Here is a 20,009-nt window from a genome sequence, read left to right as displayed (position 1 = left end):
ATTTTTGAGCCTCATAGATTCCAATGAAGTTATCTTAGTTGCTGCTTGAGAATAGCATTCCATATTTATGGAATTGACATCTTTGGAGGAGGTTCATATTAGCATCTCAATAATATTGTTAAGGGTTGGAGAAGTGCCTTTTTGAAGAGATATACTAGAGCAATTTCATCATTTATATCCAAAATGGAAAGATTACACCCAAAGTAGATGTATCCTTGAGAAATGGAGCACAGGGAAATAACTGGCACATAGAATTCCTTCCATCAAGGAGATGGGCTGTATGCCCAGGGAGGAAGAAGAGATTTGAGCCACAGCGGGAGCTGTGTGGCTTGAACAATGTGGAGAGCTGTGCATGAACTGTTCTGAGAAAATAGAACATCTACCACGGGGACTTTCTCAGTGGGGAGCAGGGTGTGTATTAGGGTGGGGAGTGCAGAAGAGACAGGACCTAGAGGGCCATTTCAGCATCTCTGTGGAGCAAGCAGGTGTCATGCCTCCTAAAAGGCAGCAGATGGAAGAGGATGGAAAATCTAGACACACGAAAATGAGCCTGATGTCGGATTGGATGGGAGTAAAAAGAAATAAAGTGGTTGGATCCTATGGAACTTCCTTTTGAGACAATGCTGATCTGTAGTTCCCCATGAATAGGAAGATTAGACTAGATGACTTGTTCCCTAAAAACTTTGATTTGATGCCATTCAAGGTTAAGTGATTTAAGATGCTCTCAAAAAGTGGAATTTGGCAAACCATGGACTTTTAGATTTCCTGCAGGAAGCAGAGTCTGCATCATGCTGCGCTCTGCAGAGGGGATGCCATCAGTCTTGGGAGTTAGGAATTGGCTGTGTCCACCTCAGCAACTGATCCCTTGATAGCACTGAATGGTTTGCCAAACTGCTTTCTGTGTTGAAACTAATAAATATCATTGTTGGTTGTATGGATCATCTTTGTTGGAGAGGGAAAAAAAGGAATTTATATCCAACTTTGAACTCTGAAAACAAGATAAAAATAATGAGCAGTATATTTAAATTTTTTTCAGTTATTTGGTTGATCATGAAATTTGTTTGATTCCCAAGAGTCTTGCCGAATTCATATGTAATATATGAAGGTTCCCTAGAAACATGCCTTGTCTAAACACTTCCATTAAAGTAAGTGTTGTATTGATTTCCTTGTTGCGCATTCACATGGCTGAGCCCCTGACTTTTGCCAGGTCTGAGGCAGGGAAAACAAATGAACATAAACTATTATTGGGGGTTAGGTGGGGAGCCAGAGGAATGGGGGCAGGGCTCCTGCCCTCACTGTGGAAACTTGTATGAAGACTGGGGCAATTTGGGTCATTCTTTGTAGCTTCATATATTCAAATTGCTTTGTATATTACTCGCAAACTGCCTTATTCATAAGAAACGTGTAGTCATAATTTCATGACAGCACATAGCTTGTTACGAATAACAAGTTCTGAAGGAAAGTATGCTTTTTTCCTTTTCCTGAGAAGCACTATAGACTAAAATCAACATGTAATTTGTACCGACAGGTATCCCCCTGAGCTGAAATATTTGGTGTTTCACAGAGGCACTGTTAATCGGTTAGATATTTTGGGGGAAATTGAAACAGTACAAAAAATTTTTAAAAGCAATGTGTTCAATCCTGCTTTGTGATTCTGGACAAGCTTTCTAGGTCTTGGTTTCATAATAATAATAATTAAAATCGCATTAATAATATTAAAACGGAATTATAATAATAAATAATAAGATAATAATTATAAGTTGTAAGCATTATTATCATTTCAATGTCATTTGAAAAAAGCTTTTTAGTTTATACTAGGTTTTCTTACGTAGTAGGTAGAACCAAGGGCTTTTTATCCACTTGGCTACCCTTGAAGCCTATGAGAATGGTGAGAGTGATGCTTATCTTTTCCCACAAAGGGTAAAATGAGGGCAGAGGAACTCATCAAGATGATAGCTGCAGAAGCTGAGGTTGGGCAACAAGGTACAATAAAGAGTTTATTGCTACAGGAAAATTGGATGTGGTCTTTGAGGGGGGAGTTCCATGTTACAAAACACAGAGCAGAGTCAAGGCAGAAGGCACAGGTGGGTAGTTAGGAGACCTGGATGACTTCCTGGCCCTGCCAACTGTGGATTGGGGCAAGTTCCATCATTTCTCTGGGCTTTGTCAACAGAGGGGAAAATCCCAAGGATATACAGTCTTTGTATAGTCTAAGAGCTGCTTATATATCAACCCACCCCACTCACCCCACGCTTACGATGGGAATGGGGGCTTGTTCAGGCAGGTTCCATCCTCAGCTCCTCCTACTTCCTGTGCCACACAGCAGGTCTTCCAGAAAGTCTGATCAATGGATTGTTTGAGGTAACAAAAGCCTGGTGTCCTTTGGAATCTTAGTGTCCTTTGGAAGAGGACTGAAATTATAATAACATCCATACAATTGATGAGGTCGATTTATATGTACCAGTGTGGAAGGGTCCTCTGAATTTATTGTGGTAGGAAAGCAGAGGTGAAGAGTGGTAAGTGCACTATGCACTTTATTGTGTAAAAATAAACCAAAGCACGTGTATCTGTGTAGATATTCTTGCATATGCATAGAATATGTCTTAGAGGATTCACCATAAACTGGTCATAAGAACTGTCTCTGAGCAGGGAAAAAGAAGGCATGGGAATCAGAACTTATAAGATTTACTTATTGCACAAATGTGTATTTTTTTTATTTTCTATAGTATGTGCATATTTCTTTCAAAATAACTGAACTAATGTATATTATATATATTTTGTATGTGTGCATATGTAAGGGGAGAGGGGGAGGGAGAACATGAATCTTAAAATTTAAAAATGTTTGGACCGGGCTCCCCTGGTGGCAGTGGTTGAGGGTCCGCCTGCCGATTCAGGGGACACGGGTTCGCGCCCCGGTCCGGGAAGATCCCACATGCCGTGGAGCGGCTGGGCCCGTGGGCCATGGCTGCTGGGCCTACGCGTCCAGAGCCTGTGCTCCGCAACGGGAGAGGCCACGGCAGTGAGAGGCCCGCGTACAGCAAAAAAAAATAAAAATTAAAAAAAAAAATGTTTGGACCCTGGCTTCACTGCTCCCCAGCTGTGTGACCTTGGCCAAGACAATTATCTTCTCTAAGATTACATTTCTTCATTTGTAAAATGGGGTGAGAACATCTCCCTCTCAGTGTGTGTGTGTGTGTGTGTGTGTGTGTGTGTAAACAGTGTATTGTCTCAACAGCATGTGAGTGTGTCTCTACCTCCCCAGTGCATCCGTCATGGAATTACAAATCTCGATTTCTCTTCTCCTAGCTTCATTCCGATATTGACTCTGGTGATGGGAACATTAAATACATTCTCTCAGGTGAAGGAGCCGGAACCATTTTTGTGATTGATGACAAATCAGGGAACATTCATGCTACCAAGACATTGGACCGAGAGGAGAGAGCCCAGTACACGCTGATGGCTCAGGCGGTGGACAGGGACACCAACCGGCCCCTGGAGCCGCCATCAGAATTCATCGTCAAGGTCCAGGACATTAATGACAACCCTCCCGAGTTCTTACACGAGACGTATCACGCCAACGTGCCCGAGAGGTCCAACGTGGGTACGTAAGGGCAGGGGAGGGCAGACCCACGCCACCTGCAGGCCTGGTGTCTCTGTGGGTGGGCAGGCTGGTGCCTATTCTCCCAAACCAGGAAGTAGAATTTATGCTGTATCTTCTATGGCAGAATAACAAACAAAAAAATTTCATATAGGTAGCTGAAGTTTCAAATATTTTAAATTGCCCTGAGGTTTTAAACTCTAAGCTTACAAAATATGAGGAGGTGTGGAAGAGTAGGAAAAACTTAATCAAATCCATGCCATCCTGGCCCTGGTGCTTATTAACCTCGTGACTGGGAATCAGTTCCATCTGTTCTCTTAGCCTGAGCTTCTCCTCTGTAAAATGGGGATAAAAGTTTCTAGTCATGCAGGATTAGAAATAATATACATCTGGTCACTAGTGCATGTTGGTGTTCAATAAGTAATAGCAATATTTGTACCACGTAGGCACCATGCTCATTAATGATTTACATGCAGTATTGCATTTAATCTTTGCAGTGACTCATCTTTGCAATGAGGTAGGTCCTATTTGACATATTTTGCAGATGGGAAACCCAAGCTAGAAACAGGTTAATGAATTTATTCAAGGTCATCTGAGCTATTAAGTCAATCCAGAATATATACCTAACCATGACACTATGTCATCATCTGTTAGAATAATTCAGAAGGAGCTATGTCTTTTATCATGCATAAAGACAAATCACATTGTTAGAGGACAATTCTGTGAAAGATTTATTCAACTAGCTACCTTCTCCTGGCAATAACCTTTGTTTGGCTTTATAGAATGCATGTAGTTGTGGTCTTTTGAGAAGCATGCCTCATGTTAAGAAGGATTTGCTTTTCAGACAGTGATCAGAGCTGTACTAATCAGGGAGTGAGCATGCTTATGCGAATCAGAGATTTAAAGTTCCCATGAGGACTTCCCTGGTGGCGCAGTGGTTGAGAATCCACCTGCCAATGCAGGGGACACAGGTTCGAGCCCTGGTCAGGGAAGATCCCACATGCCGCGGAGCAACTAAGCCCGTGCGCCACAACTACTGAGCCTGTGCTCTAGAGCCCACGAGCCACAACTACTGAGCCCGCGTGCCACAGTTACTGAAGCCCATGTGCCTAGAGCCCGTGCTCCACAACAAGAGAAGCCACCGCAATGAGAAGCCTGCACACCACAATGAAGAGTAGCCCCCGCTCGCCGCAACTAGAGAAAGCCCGCGCACAGCAACGAAGACCCAATGCAACCAAAAATAAATAAATAAATTTTAAAAAAATAATAAAGTTCCCATGAACATAAGGATCATCAGGGCCATTTTACAGATGAGAAAACTAAGCATCAAGATTGGGAATCAGTTTGCTCAAGAGTGTTAGATACAGAAGTGGCGCTACAACTCTAAGCTCCTTCCATTCTGCATATAGAACTTTCGATGCTAAAAAAAGTTGTCCCCTTCTTCTCCTCCAGCTAAAGTCAAACCCTTCTCATACTTTATGAAAACCCAGCTGAGCCTTTTCTGCCTTCTTCTCTTCCCTTTGCCCTGCCCAATTCTTTAGTTTCTCAGTATTCACCCGGGGACTTTAATGAGAAATAGCAGACATCAAATAAATCAGTACATAGGGGACAGCAGTGTCAGCAGCTGAGCCAGGGGACAAAGGCCAGCCATCAAACATGATGCTCTAGGGGAATTTTCATTGATTCCACCTCTTGGGGCAGCTTGGTGCTTAAGGAGTAACATCAGACTTTGCATCGTGGCCTATGAGAGTAGAGTCTGCTGCCAGACAGTACTGGGTTGGAATCATGGCCGTACCTCTGACCAGCCAGGTCAACCCAGACAACATCTTACATCTTTCTCAGTTTTTGTTTTGTCATCTATACAATGAGGATAATGTAAACTCTAATGAGAGTTAAACAACATAGATGTAAAATACAAAGAGTTGTAATGAACTTAGTGGATTCCTTGAAGCAAATTAAGCATAAAAAATAATACTTTCCCTAGCTCTACCATGAGGTAGAGAATAGAGCTTATTAACTCCCTTATAAATCTCCACTACTTAGAATAGTGCCTAGTTATGTGGGAAGAGCTCAGAAAAAAGTTGTTTGTATGAAATAATGAATTACAGAAAAAAAAAAGTGAGATTTATTTTTATGCCATGTGAAAATCACTGACAGCCTTGTAAATTAAAGGGTTGTCAGTGGCTGTGTAAATGGGCTCCCTTGCCTTTCACATAGAACCTGGCCCCTCTGCTGAAAACTGCCTTCGAAAGAACTTGGGTTTGGTTGTTTGCTGGGTAGGGGTTAGACTCCTGACTCTGGCAATAACCCACTCTGAAAAATAGGTTGCAAAACTTCCTACTTGTCATACTAAGTACCTCACAAGCACAGTGAATGTAAAAACACCCAGCAGAGGGGCAGAATACATGGAACATGCCCCAAACAATGCCTGGCACAGAGGAATTCAATAATAACCAGCTCTCTCCCTCGAGCATCTCCCCTGCCCCATTCTGAAGCCCAGCATTTCATGCCCTCAGATACTTGTGACCATCAGGGAACGGAGGTTTTTTTCTAGGAAAAACAGAATCCCATCTTCCTTCAATTCCCTGGTTTCCTTCCATTGTGACCCACAAATGCTTGCCTTAGATCTCACCAGATGTCTACTGGTGATTTCTGTTATATGACTACCAGACCTGTTAGAGATGGGAAGATGCAATTTTCATGCCAGTAGGGAACAACATTCTGTGCAATATTTATAGCCATCAATTAATTAAAATGTAGTATTAGCAGCCATTTTGTGACATGCAAAGCAACAATAAAATGATGTATTTATTGCTCTGCTACAGATGGAAGACTGCACTCTGTCCTTTCATGAAAAGCAATTCATCATTAATTACCCTTTATTATACTCTTAGGGAAGATTTTTATTTAATTATTTGATATACTGAACATTCCAGTTGCATGGGTCTTAGAATGTTTTTGCAATAATGTTCATATTATTATTTTAACTACTAAGTATAGCAGGATGCACTATGAATATAGAAAGTTCATTTTTAAGCTATGGGAATTAAACAAAAAGGAAGGGAGAGAGGGAGGGAAGGAGGTTATTTTTGCATCTCAACCCCGGAAAATGAAAGCATGTTGAATAATTTGGGGGCTCTCCTCAGTTTTTAATCTTAAGAGAAAACTTTGCAAACTAGAATATAATTTGAAAAGCTGAGCGACTGTTGCTAATGACTGTATTTCACTTTTAAGGAACGTCAGTAATCCAGGTGACAGCTTCAGACGCAGACGACCCCACCTATGGAAACAGTGCCAAGTTAGTGTACAGTATCCTGGAAGGACAACCCTACTTTTCAGTAGAAGCACAGACAGGTACCGTGGAATGGCATTGTGATTTGCGACACGTTGTGAATAAGGAGTCCAAGCCTGCTCACTAAAACCTATTTGAGTCTTAGGTTTCTAAAATATAAAAAGGGCCACCTAACAAGACTATTGTGAGGATTAGATACTGTCTGTATTGCACCATGTCACAGTAATAAATATAATCTTAGATGCAACTTTTCTCTTAAAATCATATCTTAAAATTCAACTTAAACGTAAGAATTTATCTTAAAATATGTTTTATCATAAAATTCAACTGTGGCTCCAAATTAAGAGACCACAGGACTTGAAGACTGGTATGAAAACTGGCAGCTCTCAAAGCCAGGGCTGGGGATGGTGGGGGTGGGAACTGATGCTAACATGTGTCTGGGAGGAGGCATATCCCCAACCTCCTCCACTGTGCTTAGATTCCCAGAGGGCGTTAGCATCCGAGAAGGAGGCTCTGCAAATTCCGTACAGAAAACAAATAGCACACCGAAAGAGTGAACAAATACAAACAACCAAAACCCACGCCAAAATGTTTCACTCCATTTGTACCAAATTTGATTCTAGGATCCTTTTGTTAGAATAAACACTAAAGTCCTGTGAAACTGCTAGTCCACAATATTATACCCCAAACTCATTTCTTTTTTCCACAATATACCCCCATGTGTTTGAAAGATGTTTACAGACAATCCGCTTTTATTATTATAGTTAAAATTTATCAAATATATATGTTTATATGTATATACATAGCCTGCCAATCAGATACTTTGCCCACTTATTGAATATAATTTCCACTTACCTACGTAATCATTTATTTGTAGCCTCTTTGCTTCAGATCACAATTTATGGGGCTACTTGCTATGATTTCATCAAAGGCATTTACCAATTAATTTTGCCAATTAATTTTCAGATTAATCAAGGATAAATGTGGGATTTCATATGGATTTTTGAGATGTTAAAATCGCTGGAAGGACTCCAGTTGCAACTTTCGTGTCTCAGGCACTCATAGTTAAGGACCACCAATTTGAACCTTCCAAATTATTTAACAGACAAGAAAAAGGAGGCTCAGTGAGTTCAACGATGTTGCTGAGAAACATACAAACGTCAGGGTCAGAAAAGGAAAAGGGCTTAAAGCTTCCACAGCACTCTCTTATATTTCCAGTATAAATGTTACTGTATCTACAGACAGAAAAAACTTGAATATGTTCCCAAAAGATTTAGGTGAGCATGGTTTCCACACCAATAATGTGCTAATATCCAGAGATGATGCAGAATTCAATTATTAACTTATCATTGATGCCAGTGATAGCGGATAGTAGACAGTAAGTGTTTGTACAAGCATTGTATATATTTTTAACCCATGTGGTATACACTTAAAAAAAATTACTATTAACATTTTAATATATCGCCTTCTACTTTTAACTTAACATGGACCATAGAAATGTTTCTAAGAATTGCATGCAGGCATAGATAGTCAAAAGGTTCTGCTGGCAGTCCAAAAGCATGGGTTTATGGTACTGATGTTCATGCAGTGCATCCTCACATATATCAGTCTTTAGGATCTTTAAGTGTCACACCTGAGAAGGATGAGATTATTACTTGCATTTACAGTACAACGTATAAAACATAAAATTTTAATGCTATATTAATAATTATGACAACTTGCTAGAAAATATATCTATATGATGCTCCAGGTATGGCTACTTTTGATGATAATTACCATGTTGGAGTGACTCTTCTGTGAGGGCAGGTGCTGTTCTATTCATCTTTGCTTCCCCTGTGCCTAGATCTTTTTTTTATAATGTTATCAACGAATGTCTGTGATGTTCCCTGCTCACCTGTCCAGGTATCATCAGAACAGCCCTTCCCAACATGGACAGGGAAGCTAAGGAGGAGTACCACGTGGTGATCCAGGCCAAGGACATGGGTGGACACATGGGTGGACTCTCAGGGACAACCAAAGTGACGATCACACTGACTGATGTCAATGACAACCCACCAAAGTTTCCACAGAGTAAGTAGGTGGGCTTGGCTTTCACTTTCCAGTGGTGCCACAGCCAACTCTTCTCTGCCCCATTCCTGCTGTACTCAACTTTCCAGAAGAAACCTAGAAAAATGGAGGCTCTTTATATCATTCTTGCAAAAAACAAGACAACAAAAAACTTAAGTGGAGGAGAGGTAGTGGGAGAAAGTGGAGACATAAAATGTTCTACAACCCTGGGAACAGAAAATCCATTTTGCTAGGTGCTCATGATGTGACGTAGTAATTAATTAACCTTCCTCTGTCTCAGTGTTCTCATTTCTAACCTGGATATGTAATAGTACCTGAATCAGTTCTCTATTGCTACCTAACGAACTGCCCCAAATCTTGTGGTTTGAGACAATTATAATCGTTTATTTTTGTCATGAGTTTGCAATTCGGGCAAAACCTGAAGGAGGCAGCTTGTTTCTGTTTCCATAGCATCAGCTGGCACAGTTTGGGGCCGGAAGATCTACTTCCAAGATGGCTCAGTCACATGGCTGGCAAGTTAATGTTGGCTGTCGGTTCCCCTTCATATCAGCCTCAAAGGAGTGGCCTGGGTAGGTTCTAAAAGTGAGGAGAGCCCCAAGGACACCAAGCAGAAACTGTATTGCCTACTGTGACCTAGCTTCAGAAATCACATAGCATCATTGCTACTGTAGTCATAAGACTGCCCAAATGTAAGTGGAGTTCTTGTAGACCCCACCTTTCAAGGGAAGGACTGTTAAGTCGCGTTGGAAGAAAAGCACGTGGGCTTGGAGATACTCTTTGGACTCTTTTTGCAAAATACGATCTTCCACAGGGCTCAATTAATAGGATGTTGTTAGAACTAAATGAGCTAGTGTAAAATCTTACAACGTTACCCGGCATAAGTTGTCAACAAATGTTAGCCGTTATTATCAATATTATCTAGGGGATTATGGTCCTTCTACAAAACTGATAGGCTTGCATCAGGAAATAAGAGAAAAAATGATTTGAAAGGTCATCATTAATATCACAATTACAACAACTACCATCCTTTAATGAATAGTTACTACTATTACAGATCTCTACGAGAGCCTCCATTTTACAGATAAAACTGAGTTCCACGAAGGGTGCAGTAACTTGCCCAAAGCACATGGCAAAGCCAGATTTTGTACACAAATCTGGTTATGTATACATGATAAGTATGGACAGAGGTACAGTGTGATCGGAACGCTGCTGCTGCTGCTCGTTCACGGGGAGTTCACCGTGAAAGTGCCTTCTTCATTAATGAGGAGACTAGCTGGTAGGGACTGTGAGTTTATTGCCAGAGAGACGGCACTTCTTATAAATGAGAGAACAGGGAAGGCCACCAAGCACGGCCCCAGGAAGGCACCGTGCATGGTCACGCAAAGGAATCCAAAGACAACAATCCATGCAAGGGAGACATTGAGATAGAGGATTACAAGGCAACAGCCAGTTCTCATAAAGTCACCAAGGAGATGCAGACTGCCTTGCCTGGTCAGCCACAAGGTTCAGCATCCCCAGTAAGCTTAAGCCTCTTAGAGCACTCTAAGAAACTGCATGCTCCATTACCCACTCTAAAGCTGGCTGGTATGCCAGATGGAAAAGGCCATGCAGGACTATGAGCAGGTAGTGATTAATGAATGCCCTTGCTCACGTACAATCATAGAGTAAAGTTACATCACTACTGTGAAGATACCAGTTTTACAGCTGTGAACTTGACAAAGACTTCGAGAAAATCAACTGGGAGTAGGTTTTTCTAAACCTTCATGTAAATTGGTAATCATCTGCAGAGACTGCCACCTCCTACTTGTCCTTTATCATGGAGGGCATGGTGTGTTTAAGTTAAGTATGGGTCTGAATTGAAAGTATTCACAGCCAAACAATATATTGGGTTGGCCGAAAAGTTCATTCAGGTTTTTCTAAAAGATGTTATGGAAAAACCCAAACAAACTTTCTGGCCAACCCAATAGACAAATGTGGACAGAGTATTAGAACTGATAAAGTCCACATAAGGGGAAACTAAAGCTTAAAGAGCTTAAGTAACTTGCCCAAGACCACTTGGCTTGAAAGTGGTAGAGGCCAGGTTTCCAACCCTTGCTTCTCTACGTTGTTTCGCAGAGAATATTTTTGAATTGTGATAATGCAAATAAGATTATCTCAAATCTCACTTCTCTGCTGAAAACCTTTCAGTGGCTTCCCACCAAGTGTAAAGAAAACCTGGTCTTTTCCATCTCCTGCGATGCCCTTTGTGCACAGTTGGGCCCCAGCCTCCCTATATACCCTTACCTCCTACCAGAAGGCTGCAGTCACACTTGTGGTCTTGCTTTTCTGTATGTATTCACCGTGTTCCCACTTCAGGGTTTTCGCAATTTGCTGTTTGCTTTGTTTATAATTTTTATCCCCAGGTAGTCACATGATTTGTCTGGCCCAGTCCTTTCAGGGGACATTCACACACACTCACATGAACAAACACACTCACACACAACATACATTTATACACAGTCACACTTACACTCTTTCATTATCCTCTGTCCCCCACTGCACTTTATTTTTCTCCTTCTTAGCAATGATATCAGCGCATGTATACATTTGGGGTTTTTTCTCTTCAGAATGAGGAAAGAATCTTGACTCTTTCATTTACTACTGAGTCACCAAAGGCTAGGACAGTGCCTAGCATATATTAGGTTCCTGACACACATGAAACAAATCTATATGGAAATGTCACACTGTGAGAAGCTTTTCCATATAAGGTATCATTTAATCAAATGGTGAAGGAGGTAAAGTAAGAAGAAAGTCAGATATGCAGCTGGAAGGATCATGACCATGAAGGATACAACTTGCATTTGATTTTAAAATAAATATGGAGCTACGGAAGGCTTTTAAACAGGGAAGGGTGTTCTTTTTCTGGGCACCTGGCAGTGCCATACGTGAGCCTTAGAGTTAACTTACGGACCATTCCAAAGACATAAAAAGAAGTTTTGATTTTTTTGAATGTGTGAAGATATACACGGCCCTCCGTCAGTTCCTGACGGGAAATGTAACTGGGCATTGTTTTCCTTTCTCACATGTGCCAGGTGACCCCACCCTACCACCCTGGACCCTGATATTGTTTCATCATCCTTTGCAGAAAACATTTCTTTGACAAGCAGGCCATGTGGGATCTTCCTCCCATCCATTCACTTCTTTCATGTTTTCAGTCAATAGAAAGTTCAATGTCAAACCCTCTGAGAAATTTATTGAGATTCAATGAAATCTAAAGTCTTACAGCTGCCAAATAAAAGGCAAAATAAAAATAGATATCTTCTTCTTCTAGGCGTATACCAGATGTCTGTGTCAGAAGCAGCTGTCCCCGGGGAGGAAGTGGGAAGAGTGAAGGCTAAAGACCCAGACATTGGAGAAAATGGCTTAGTCACATACAATATTGTTGATGGAGATGGGATGGAATTGTTTGAAATCACAACGGACTATGAAACACAGGAGGGCGTGGTGAAACTGAAGAAGGTGAGTTAGGGTGAGGAGTCAGATGTGGCAGTGGTGTGGCCTGCCTTGCCGAGGCACCGCTGCTGGAAACAGGGAGTTGAAGGCTAAAGAAAGGAGAATGTGGACAACTGAGGGCTGGACCTGACTTTGCAGTTGAGCTCGGAGCTTTGGGGAGATAACAGAACTGTATTCCAGAGGAAGCTGGCAGAAGGGGCCGATGATGCCTGCCTGAGTTTGATGGTTAGTTTTTGTACGATTTGGGGAGTATAGTCAATAATAATGTAATATCTTGGTATGGTGACAGATGACAACTAGACTTACCATTTTGACATATATAGAAATATCAAATCACTATGTTGTGCACCAGGAACTCAGTGGTATTGTAGGTCAATTATACTTCAAAAACAAGCAAACAAATAGACTCATGGAAAAAGAGATCAGATGTGTGGTTGCCAGAAGCGGGGGGTGGGGGGAGGGGAAGTTGGATGAAGGGGGTCAAAAGGCACAGACTTCCAGTTATAAGATAAATAAGTCCTAGGGATGCAATGTACACTGTGACTAATATAATTAACACTGCTGTATGTTATATATGAAAGTTGTTCAGAGAGTGAATCCTTAGAGAGCTCATCAAAAGGAAATTCTTTTTCTTTTTCTTTTGTATCTCTATGAGATGATGAACGTTCACTAAACTTATTGTGGTGATAATTTCCTGATGTATGAAAGTCAAATTGTTATGCTATATACCTTAAACTTAGACAGTGCTGTATGTAAATTATATCTCAGTAAAACTGGGGAAAAAAAGGGGGAGTGATAATACCTGCCCTGAGATTGCTGGTTAGTTCTTATATGACTTGGCACAGTTTCCCCATGGAAAGAAAGATAGCTAGATAAATCTAGATTTTGAAGAGACAGCCCTGAGCGTACATGAAGTTCCCTCTTTAGCTCTGCCAAGCTGAGTCTGTTAATATAGGCTCTTTGGAACTTTTCTTATCTCAAACATCCAAGGTCCATTACATTGCTGGGCCTTCTATGAAACTTAAACCAAATGTCTGCTTGATTTCCCCTCAAAATTGAACCTGAGGGGCTTCCCTGGTGGCGCAGCGGTTGCGCGTCCGCCTGCCGATGCAGGGGAACCGGGTAACCTGAGAAGAAATAATAATGGGCCTTCCCTCATAGTCAGCTAAATTGTTGCTAAAAATGTGTCCCTGAGGGGCTTCCCTGGTGGCGCAGTGGTTGACAAAAAAAAAAAAAAAAAAAAAAAATTGAACCTGAGAAGCAATAATAATGGGCCTTCCCTCATAGTCAGCTAAATTGTTGCTAAAAATGTGTCCCTGAGGGGCTTCCCTGGTGGCGCAGTGGTTGAGAGTCCACCTGCTGATGCAGGGGACACGGGTTCGTGCCCCGGTCCAGGAAGATCACACAGGCCACGGAGCGGCTGGGCCCGTGAGCCATGGCTGCTGAGCCTGCGTGTCCAGAGCCTGTGCTCCGGAACTTGAGAGGCCACAACAGTGAGAGGCCCGTGTACCTCAAAAAAAAAAAAAAAAAAAAAAGTGTCCCTGAGCTTAATTCACTACAAAAATGAGATTATTGCTTGTTCTTGTTTTGTTTTAAAAAATCTAACATTTACTCAATTCTAAATATTGGCCAAAGCCTGAGCCTCTTATAAGCATTCATTTATTTTACATGATAAAAATCATATAAAGTAGATGTTATTATCCCAGTCAGCAATGATACCTCAGTTTAATTGTGAGGAGATTGGGGCTCAGACAGATTAAATAATTTGACACTGTTGTAATCACACAGCTAGCAATTTAAAGACATGGAATTCAAACTTAGTGTATTCTGGAACATCTTCCCACTCAAGACGTTTTGCAAACAGACGGATCAGAAAGGGGTTATAGAAGAGAGCCAGATTTGATTCACTTTCAGGTAAAGAAACAGTTACAGTATATTCTAAAATGGTTTTACCCCTGATTTACCACTTGAGAAATCAACACTTGTCCATCATCAAAGTATATGGTGTATTAAATCTGAATTGGATGATGGGATTACCTTGGTTTTAATCAAGTATTCATTTTCAACTTGGTTTTGTAACATGAATATTAAGCTCCTTGGTGTGATGGAAAAGATTGGCCTGGAACACTGATAAAAAAAATTAATTTGAAGAATCAATAAAGAGGCCAGTAGCTGGAGAGGAGGCAAGGGTGGGGTAGAGGGAGATGCCTGGGAGGAATCTTCCAGTAAGGAGAGCAGGGAGAGAGGTGTTCTAGGAAGCCGACTTTTCACAACATAAGGAAGCACTGTTAGGTTTGGGGGAAATATGAGGGGACCCAAACAAAGAGAAAGTAGAAGTGACTCTGTCATAAAAGAATATGGAAGTCAGGGTGAACTCTGGATACTTGGAAAAGTCAACATTAGTGATGATGAATGGTGTAGCCACAGAAGCCTAATCACCAGCCACAAGGGGCTGGGGTAATCACTTCTTCTGGTTTCTCCTCTGGAAAAGTAGCTGTGTGACTATGTGTAGCATAGAGCTGTCAACTGGCTTTGTTAATTAACATTTCTATCCCTCCTGCTTGCCACTGACATATGAGCAGTGACATCAGCGATTCCTGCCTCCCATCCTTTCCTGTTCAAGTAATTGGGTAGCTGGTTATGCTTAGGTTGTCACCTGTTTTCAATGTATTCAGGGTATAAACACACACTGTGTCTCTAAAATCTGAAACATGTAAATCACCCCATGGAACTAACACATCGCACATGAGCTCTCTGCATATGATTAATTTGCACATTTTCCCCCAATTCAATGTGTTTCTTCCGGGCAAAGGAATAATCTTCTATAAAGCACTGATGTTTAGGTTTAAAACAGAGTAAGATGTTCTTTAATTTGTAAAAGAACGTTTGCTTAAGCATGTAACACAAAGTTCCAACTGTCCGGCAGGAAAAAAATATTGAGAGGTGAATTTGATAGAGTAAAATGATGGATCCTTATAGAAATCATTATATATATGATTGAATAATATAAAAAGATATAGAGAGATCCATGAAAATATTTTTGTCTTTAAAAAATATTTTTTAATATACTTTTTTCACTTATTCCTTAATTCATTCAACCTTTTTCTACCAAGAGTTATTGAGTTATTATTATTTGTCAGGCACACCCTTTGTGAGAGGCTGGACATCTAAAACTGAAGAAACAGAGTCCTGGTCACAAGAAGATCACAATTTAACAGGACAGTTAAAAGCGAAAAGACAATTAACATAGAGGGGGTTTTCCCAGCCTTGGCACTATTAACCTTTCAGGACAGAGAATTCTTGCTGTAGGGGCAGGGCTGTGCATTGTATGGTGATTAGCAACATTCCTGGCCTCTCCTCACTGAGAGGAGCTGAGCCTTCATAGATGAATAGGAAATTGCCAGATAGATAAGGAGAGAAAGGTCAGAGAAAATGAGCTCATGAAGGACTGGTGTTGAGGGAAATAGGACACAGTTAAGAAACTTGAATAAGTTCAGTCTTGAGGGTTTTGAGGTGGATACAGTAGGACCAGTTGAAGAAATCTTGCTGGAATTCAAGGGAGGAATTACAAAGACCTGAAGAAGGCAGAAGAGGTAAAGGTGAAGAATTCAAGAGTTATTTAGGAGCTAGAGTCATTCATTTATTGAATAGCTTAGAAAGCAATAAATATTTCTTGAGTACTGTGTCAGACACAGTAGGTGTCAGGATTATAATGGTGCATGGGAGAGAGAAGCTGCCTTCAGGATATTGAGACAATCTCTGTGTGGTTAGCAAAATAAAGATGAGACTTGTAGGTGGCTTGGTAGACTTGGGGAGGAAAATCCAATCGTGCAGCACCTTTGACCGAGTGGGACTCCGATTATCACTGAGAGATCCCGGCACAGTTTCTGAGGTATTTACTTTCAAACAAATAAACTGCTTGTAAAGCAGTGTGAGAGCAGCATTAGACGGCATTTAAAATATTTTTTAAATAATAATTTTAATAAAGCCACTTTTATGCCTGATTATTTCTTTATAGTCTCTGTCCACGTGTATATAGATGTGGATGTGTAACATTTAACACAGTTGCAGTCATAGGGTGATCTGATTTGTTAACTTAATGGCACACCATAAACATTTTACATGCTGCTATATAATATGCATAATTATTTGTAATGACTACATAACATCCCATCCTATTGATGGACCATTATTTCCTTAATAAAATCTCACAGTTGGATTTGGTGTTTTGTGTGTATGTTTCCCATGATTAAATATAACCCCTCTATGATAGCTAAACATCATGCATTTTGGAATATTGTTTGTTTGGGTTTTCTGTTGAATTAGTCCCCCAGGGAGAATTTTTAGAGGTGGGATTAGTAAACTCAGGGGTATTGAGACTTTTATGGCTTATGTAGTATGTTGCCTCATTTAGCTTTATTTCAACTACTCATAACATGGATATAAAGGTTCACATAGGAAACTACCTTAAATCCCTTTTGGAAGGAGGCAGGGAATAAATTGTAGGCAAATGCTTAAATGTTGTCCATCCATCAACTCTGCTTCCCATTCAGTCGCAATGATTGGTACATGTGATCACTTGCTATGGTCATTACTGGGCACTGGGGAGGCAAAGATCAGCAAAGATCAACAAGACTCAGTAGAGTCCTTTGGGATGCTTCTCACCTAGCTGGGGTGGGGGATGAGGGACTGCAGATGGGCAACTAAGGGGACACACAAATCTGTCTGGGGGAGATGGGGAGGACTTCACAAGCCTGGGATGAGCACCAGAAGACAGTAAAATCTCACCAAACTGGGAAAGGGCATCCCAGACAAACACTTGCAAAGACCTGGGGAGCTTCGCTTGAGATTCAAAAAGTATCAGTCAAACTGCAGCATGACTATACTGGCTTCAACAACAACAAGGCTTTCCGGTGGAAACAATGCGCTGGGTCCTTAGGTATATGTCTAAACCAAGTTCAAAACTTTCTGTTCTGGGAGAATCAACAGGCTATCTGAGATCAGAAAATTTCTTCTTACCTGGTCTCAGAATATCATATTCATGTTTTAATTTTGTCTAATAGTCGCAGAGATTTTTGAGGAATTGCAGCAGTCTCATACCTTCAGCCTATAAATATCATTTCTTTCTGCTGCTCAGTAACCCAGCGAAGGACAAAGATGCTGCTGAGTCCAGAATGATGGAGCAGCTGGTGACGGATTTTGCTTCAGGAAAAGGGAGTGTTCTCTGACTCTGGGGAGATGGGGGTGGAAAAATGATGGAAAAAGTGTCAAGGGTGTTGAATGTGTTTAACCTTCCTGAAACTGGAATCATCCTCAGTTTAGAGTGCTGGAGAATTAGGTTAGGACTAAGCCCTATGATTATATGCCCATTCAAAAGAATACCAGGCAGATGATGACAACATGGCAGGCAGATGCTACCCTTAAAAGACCCAACTCTTTCCAAACATTTGGGAGTTCAGTATCATCCAGAGCGCTAATTAGAAAGTTCTGTTTCCTAGGCAGGAAGGCTTGTTTCTCTTCTATAATTTTACTTTTCACCCTTTACTGATTGATTCACAGAACCTTGTCTCCTTCAGATTTAGGGAGTGCTTATCATCAATTTCTTAACAATGACAGCCATTCAAATGCTGCTTCTTAATATTTTTTCACGTCTGTGTAAAATCTATATTGTTTATAATCGTTTTTCTTTAAATGGACTTTTTTTACATATATGTATTCTTTTAACAGGGAAGTATTCACACTGTACTATATCACTTGGCATAAATAGGAGGTAACCTAAAAATGAATGCAGTCAAAACAAAACGATGTCATTACATCCTAGCTAGAGAGTTATATCATAGTCTCTCGAAAGGGAGATCAGAAGCATAACAGGTGTGTTAAAAGTTAGCAGTATACTGAGATGTCCTTGACGTGTTTGGGAATGGAAGAATTGGAAAAGGAATAATAGGATCAGTAATTAGGATAATGTCATTTAAAAAACCCACCCATGCAAAATTACCCAGAAACCACCTTAAGTCAGTGTATGGGCCACTGCTGGTAAGGGTCCCAGACTTTGAGAAATGCTACATGGTCAGAAACTTTAAAAATGAGACTATCAATATGATTAAGCCAGAAGTGTGTATGTGTGGAGGGGAGCAGTCATCTAACAAGACATTGCTTTTTTCTTTGCCTGAAATTCATTGACGATTTTTATTACCAAGCTTCTTAGTACTTTTCAGAATGGGCTATAACATTTATTTTTGTAATGTCTTAATTCCTTTCCTTAAATGATTTTAGTGACTGAATTGGGCAGCCTTAATGTGTTCATAGAATGTGGTTCACTTTCGATGATGTGGTCCTTCTGTGTCTGTCATGCTCCTAGAATTACCCATTAAGCACATTCCAAGTTTCAGCAATTGATTTGTCTGATTTTCTAACCAAATGGCTCAGGTAATTGGATATTGAATAAACACCGATTTTCTCTCTTTGAACAACTATTCATGGTGCCCTATAAAACGATCAGGTTTTTCTTTTCCATTATTCTTTCAAGGAATTGGTTGTCAATCTTCTCTCCTTTCTTGCCAGCCTGTAGATTTTGAAACCAAAAGAGCATACAGCTTGAAGGTAGAGGCAGCCAACGTGCACATCGACCCAAAGTTCATCAGCAACGGGCCTTTCAAAGACACCGTGACAGTCAAGATTGCAGTGGAAGATGCTGATGAGCCTCCCATGTTCTTGGCCCCGAGTTATATCCATGAGGTCCAAGAAAATGCAGCTGCTGGCACTGTGGTGGGGAGAGTGCATGCCAAAGACCCTGATGCTGCCAATAGCCCGATAAGGTACAGAGAGATTTATTTTTAAAGCCTGGATGGGGAATTCCAGAGGCAAGAGGTTTTAGGAAATCCCTATAGGAACCAGGTCCTTCAGTCTCAAAAAGGGTCCAAGATATCATTCAATGTAAACAAGATGAAGAGTTAGAAGACATGTGTTCTACTCCACCTCTGCACCAACTCTTTGGATAGACTTGTTCAAGCTCCAAAATTTCTGGAGCAGATTTCCCAATGTATACTAGGTGATGTAACCCTAAGCTTTGCCTGTCTCAGAGAACTGTGGTGAAGTATAAATAATGATTGTGAAATAATAACAGTAATTCTAATTTGTTGAACACCTTCCTATGCTCCAGTTACTGTACTAGGGGTGTCAGATATATAATCCAATTTATCTCCTCAATGTTATTTTCTAGGAATTATTATCTCTTAAATTAAGAGGAAATTGGGGCTCTGCAGGGCAAAGTGACTTAACCAAAGAGACAGAGACAGTGAACAGGAGGCTCAGAAGGCAAGCTCTGTCTATCTATCTAACTGCTGAGCACTTTGAAGAGATAACAAAGTGCCCCTCAAATTTAGGATGCTTTTATTATCACAAATATACTTTTTTTTTTTTTATTTTTTTTAATTTTTGTGGTATGCGGGCCTCCCTCTGTTGCGGCCTCTCCCGTCGCGGAGCACAGGCTCCGGACGCGCAGGCCCAGCGGCCATGGCTCACGGGCCCAGCCGCTCCGCGGCACGTGGGATCTTCCCA

At 40.9% G+C, this 20,009-nt stretch overlaps 1 protein-coding gene across 2 annotated transcripts in view; it reads left to right on the top strand.

Moving 5' to 3' along the window:
* Window positions 1-20,009, top strand: part of CDH11 (cadherin 11) — a 154,523-nt gene that overhangs the window by 107,559 nt on the left and 26,955 nt on the right. For both annotated transcript variants that reach the window (XM_024124810.3, XM_024124813.3), the window contains exons 4-8: window positions 3,307-3,601; window positions 6,833-6,952; window positions 8,793-8,960; window positions 12,268-12,455; window positions 19,014-19,267. In XM_024124810.3, coding sequence (XP_023980578.1) covers window positions 3,307-3,601; window positions 6,833-6,952; window positions 8,793-8,960; window positions 12,268-12,455; window positions 19,014-19,267 — 1,025 coding nt within the window. The remainder of the gene's footprint in view (window positions 1-3,306; window positions 3,602-6,832; window positions 6,953-8,792; window positions 8,961-12,267; window positions 12,456-19,013; window positions 19,268-20,009) is intronic.

This window comes from Physeter macrocephalus, chromosome 17, assembly GCF_002837175.3.
Source record: "Physeter macrocephalus isolate SW-GA chromosome 17, ASM283717v5, whole genome shotgun sequence".
Classification (NCBI taxonomy): domain Eukaryota; kingdom Metazoa; phylum Chordata; class Mammalia; order Artiodactyla; family Physeteridae; genus Physeter; species Physeter macrocephalus.
This window is presented reverse-complemented; position numbering and strand designations above follow the sequence as displayed.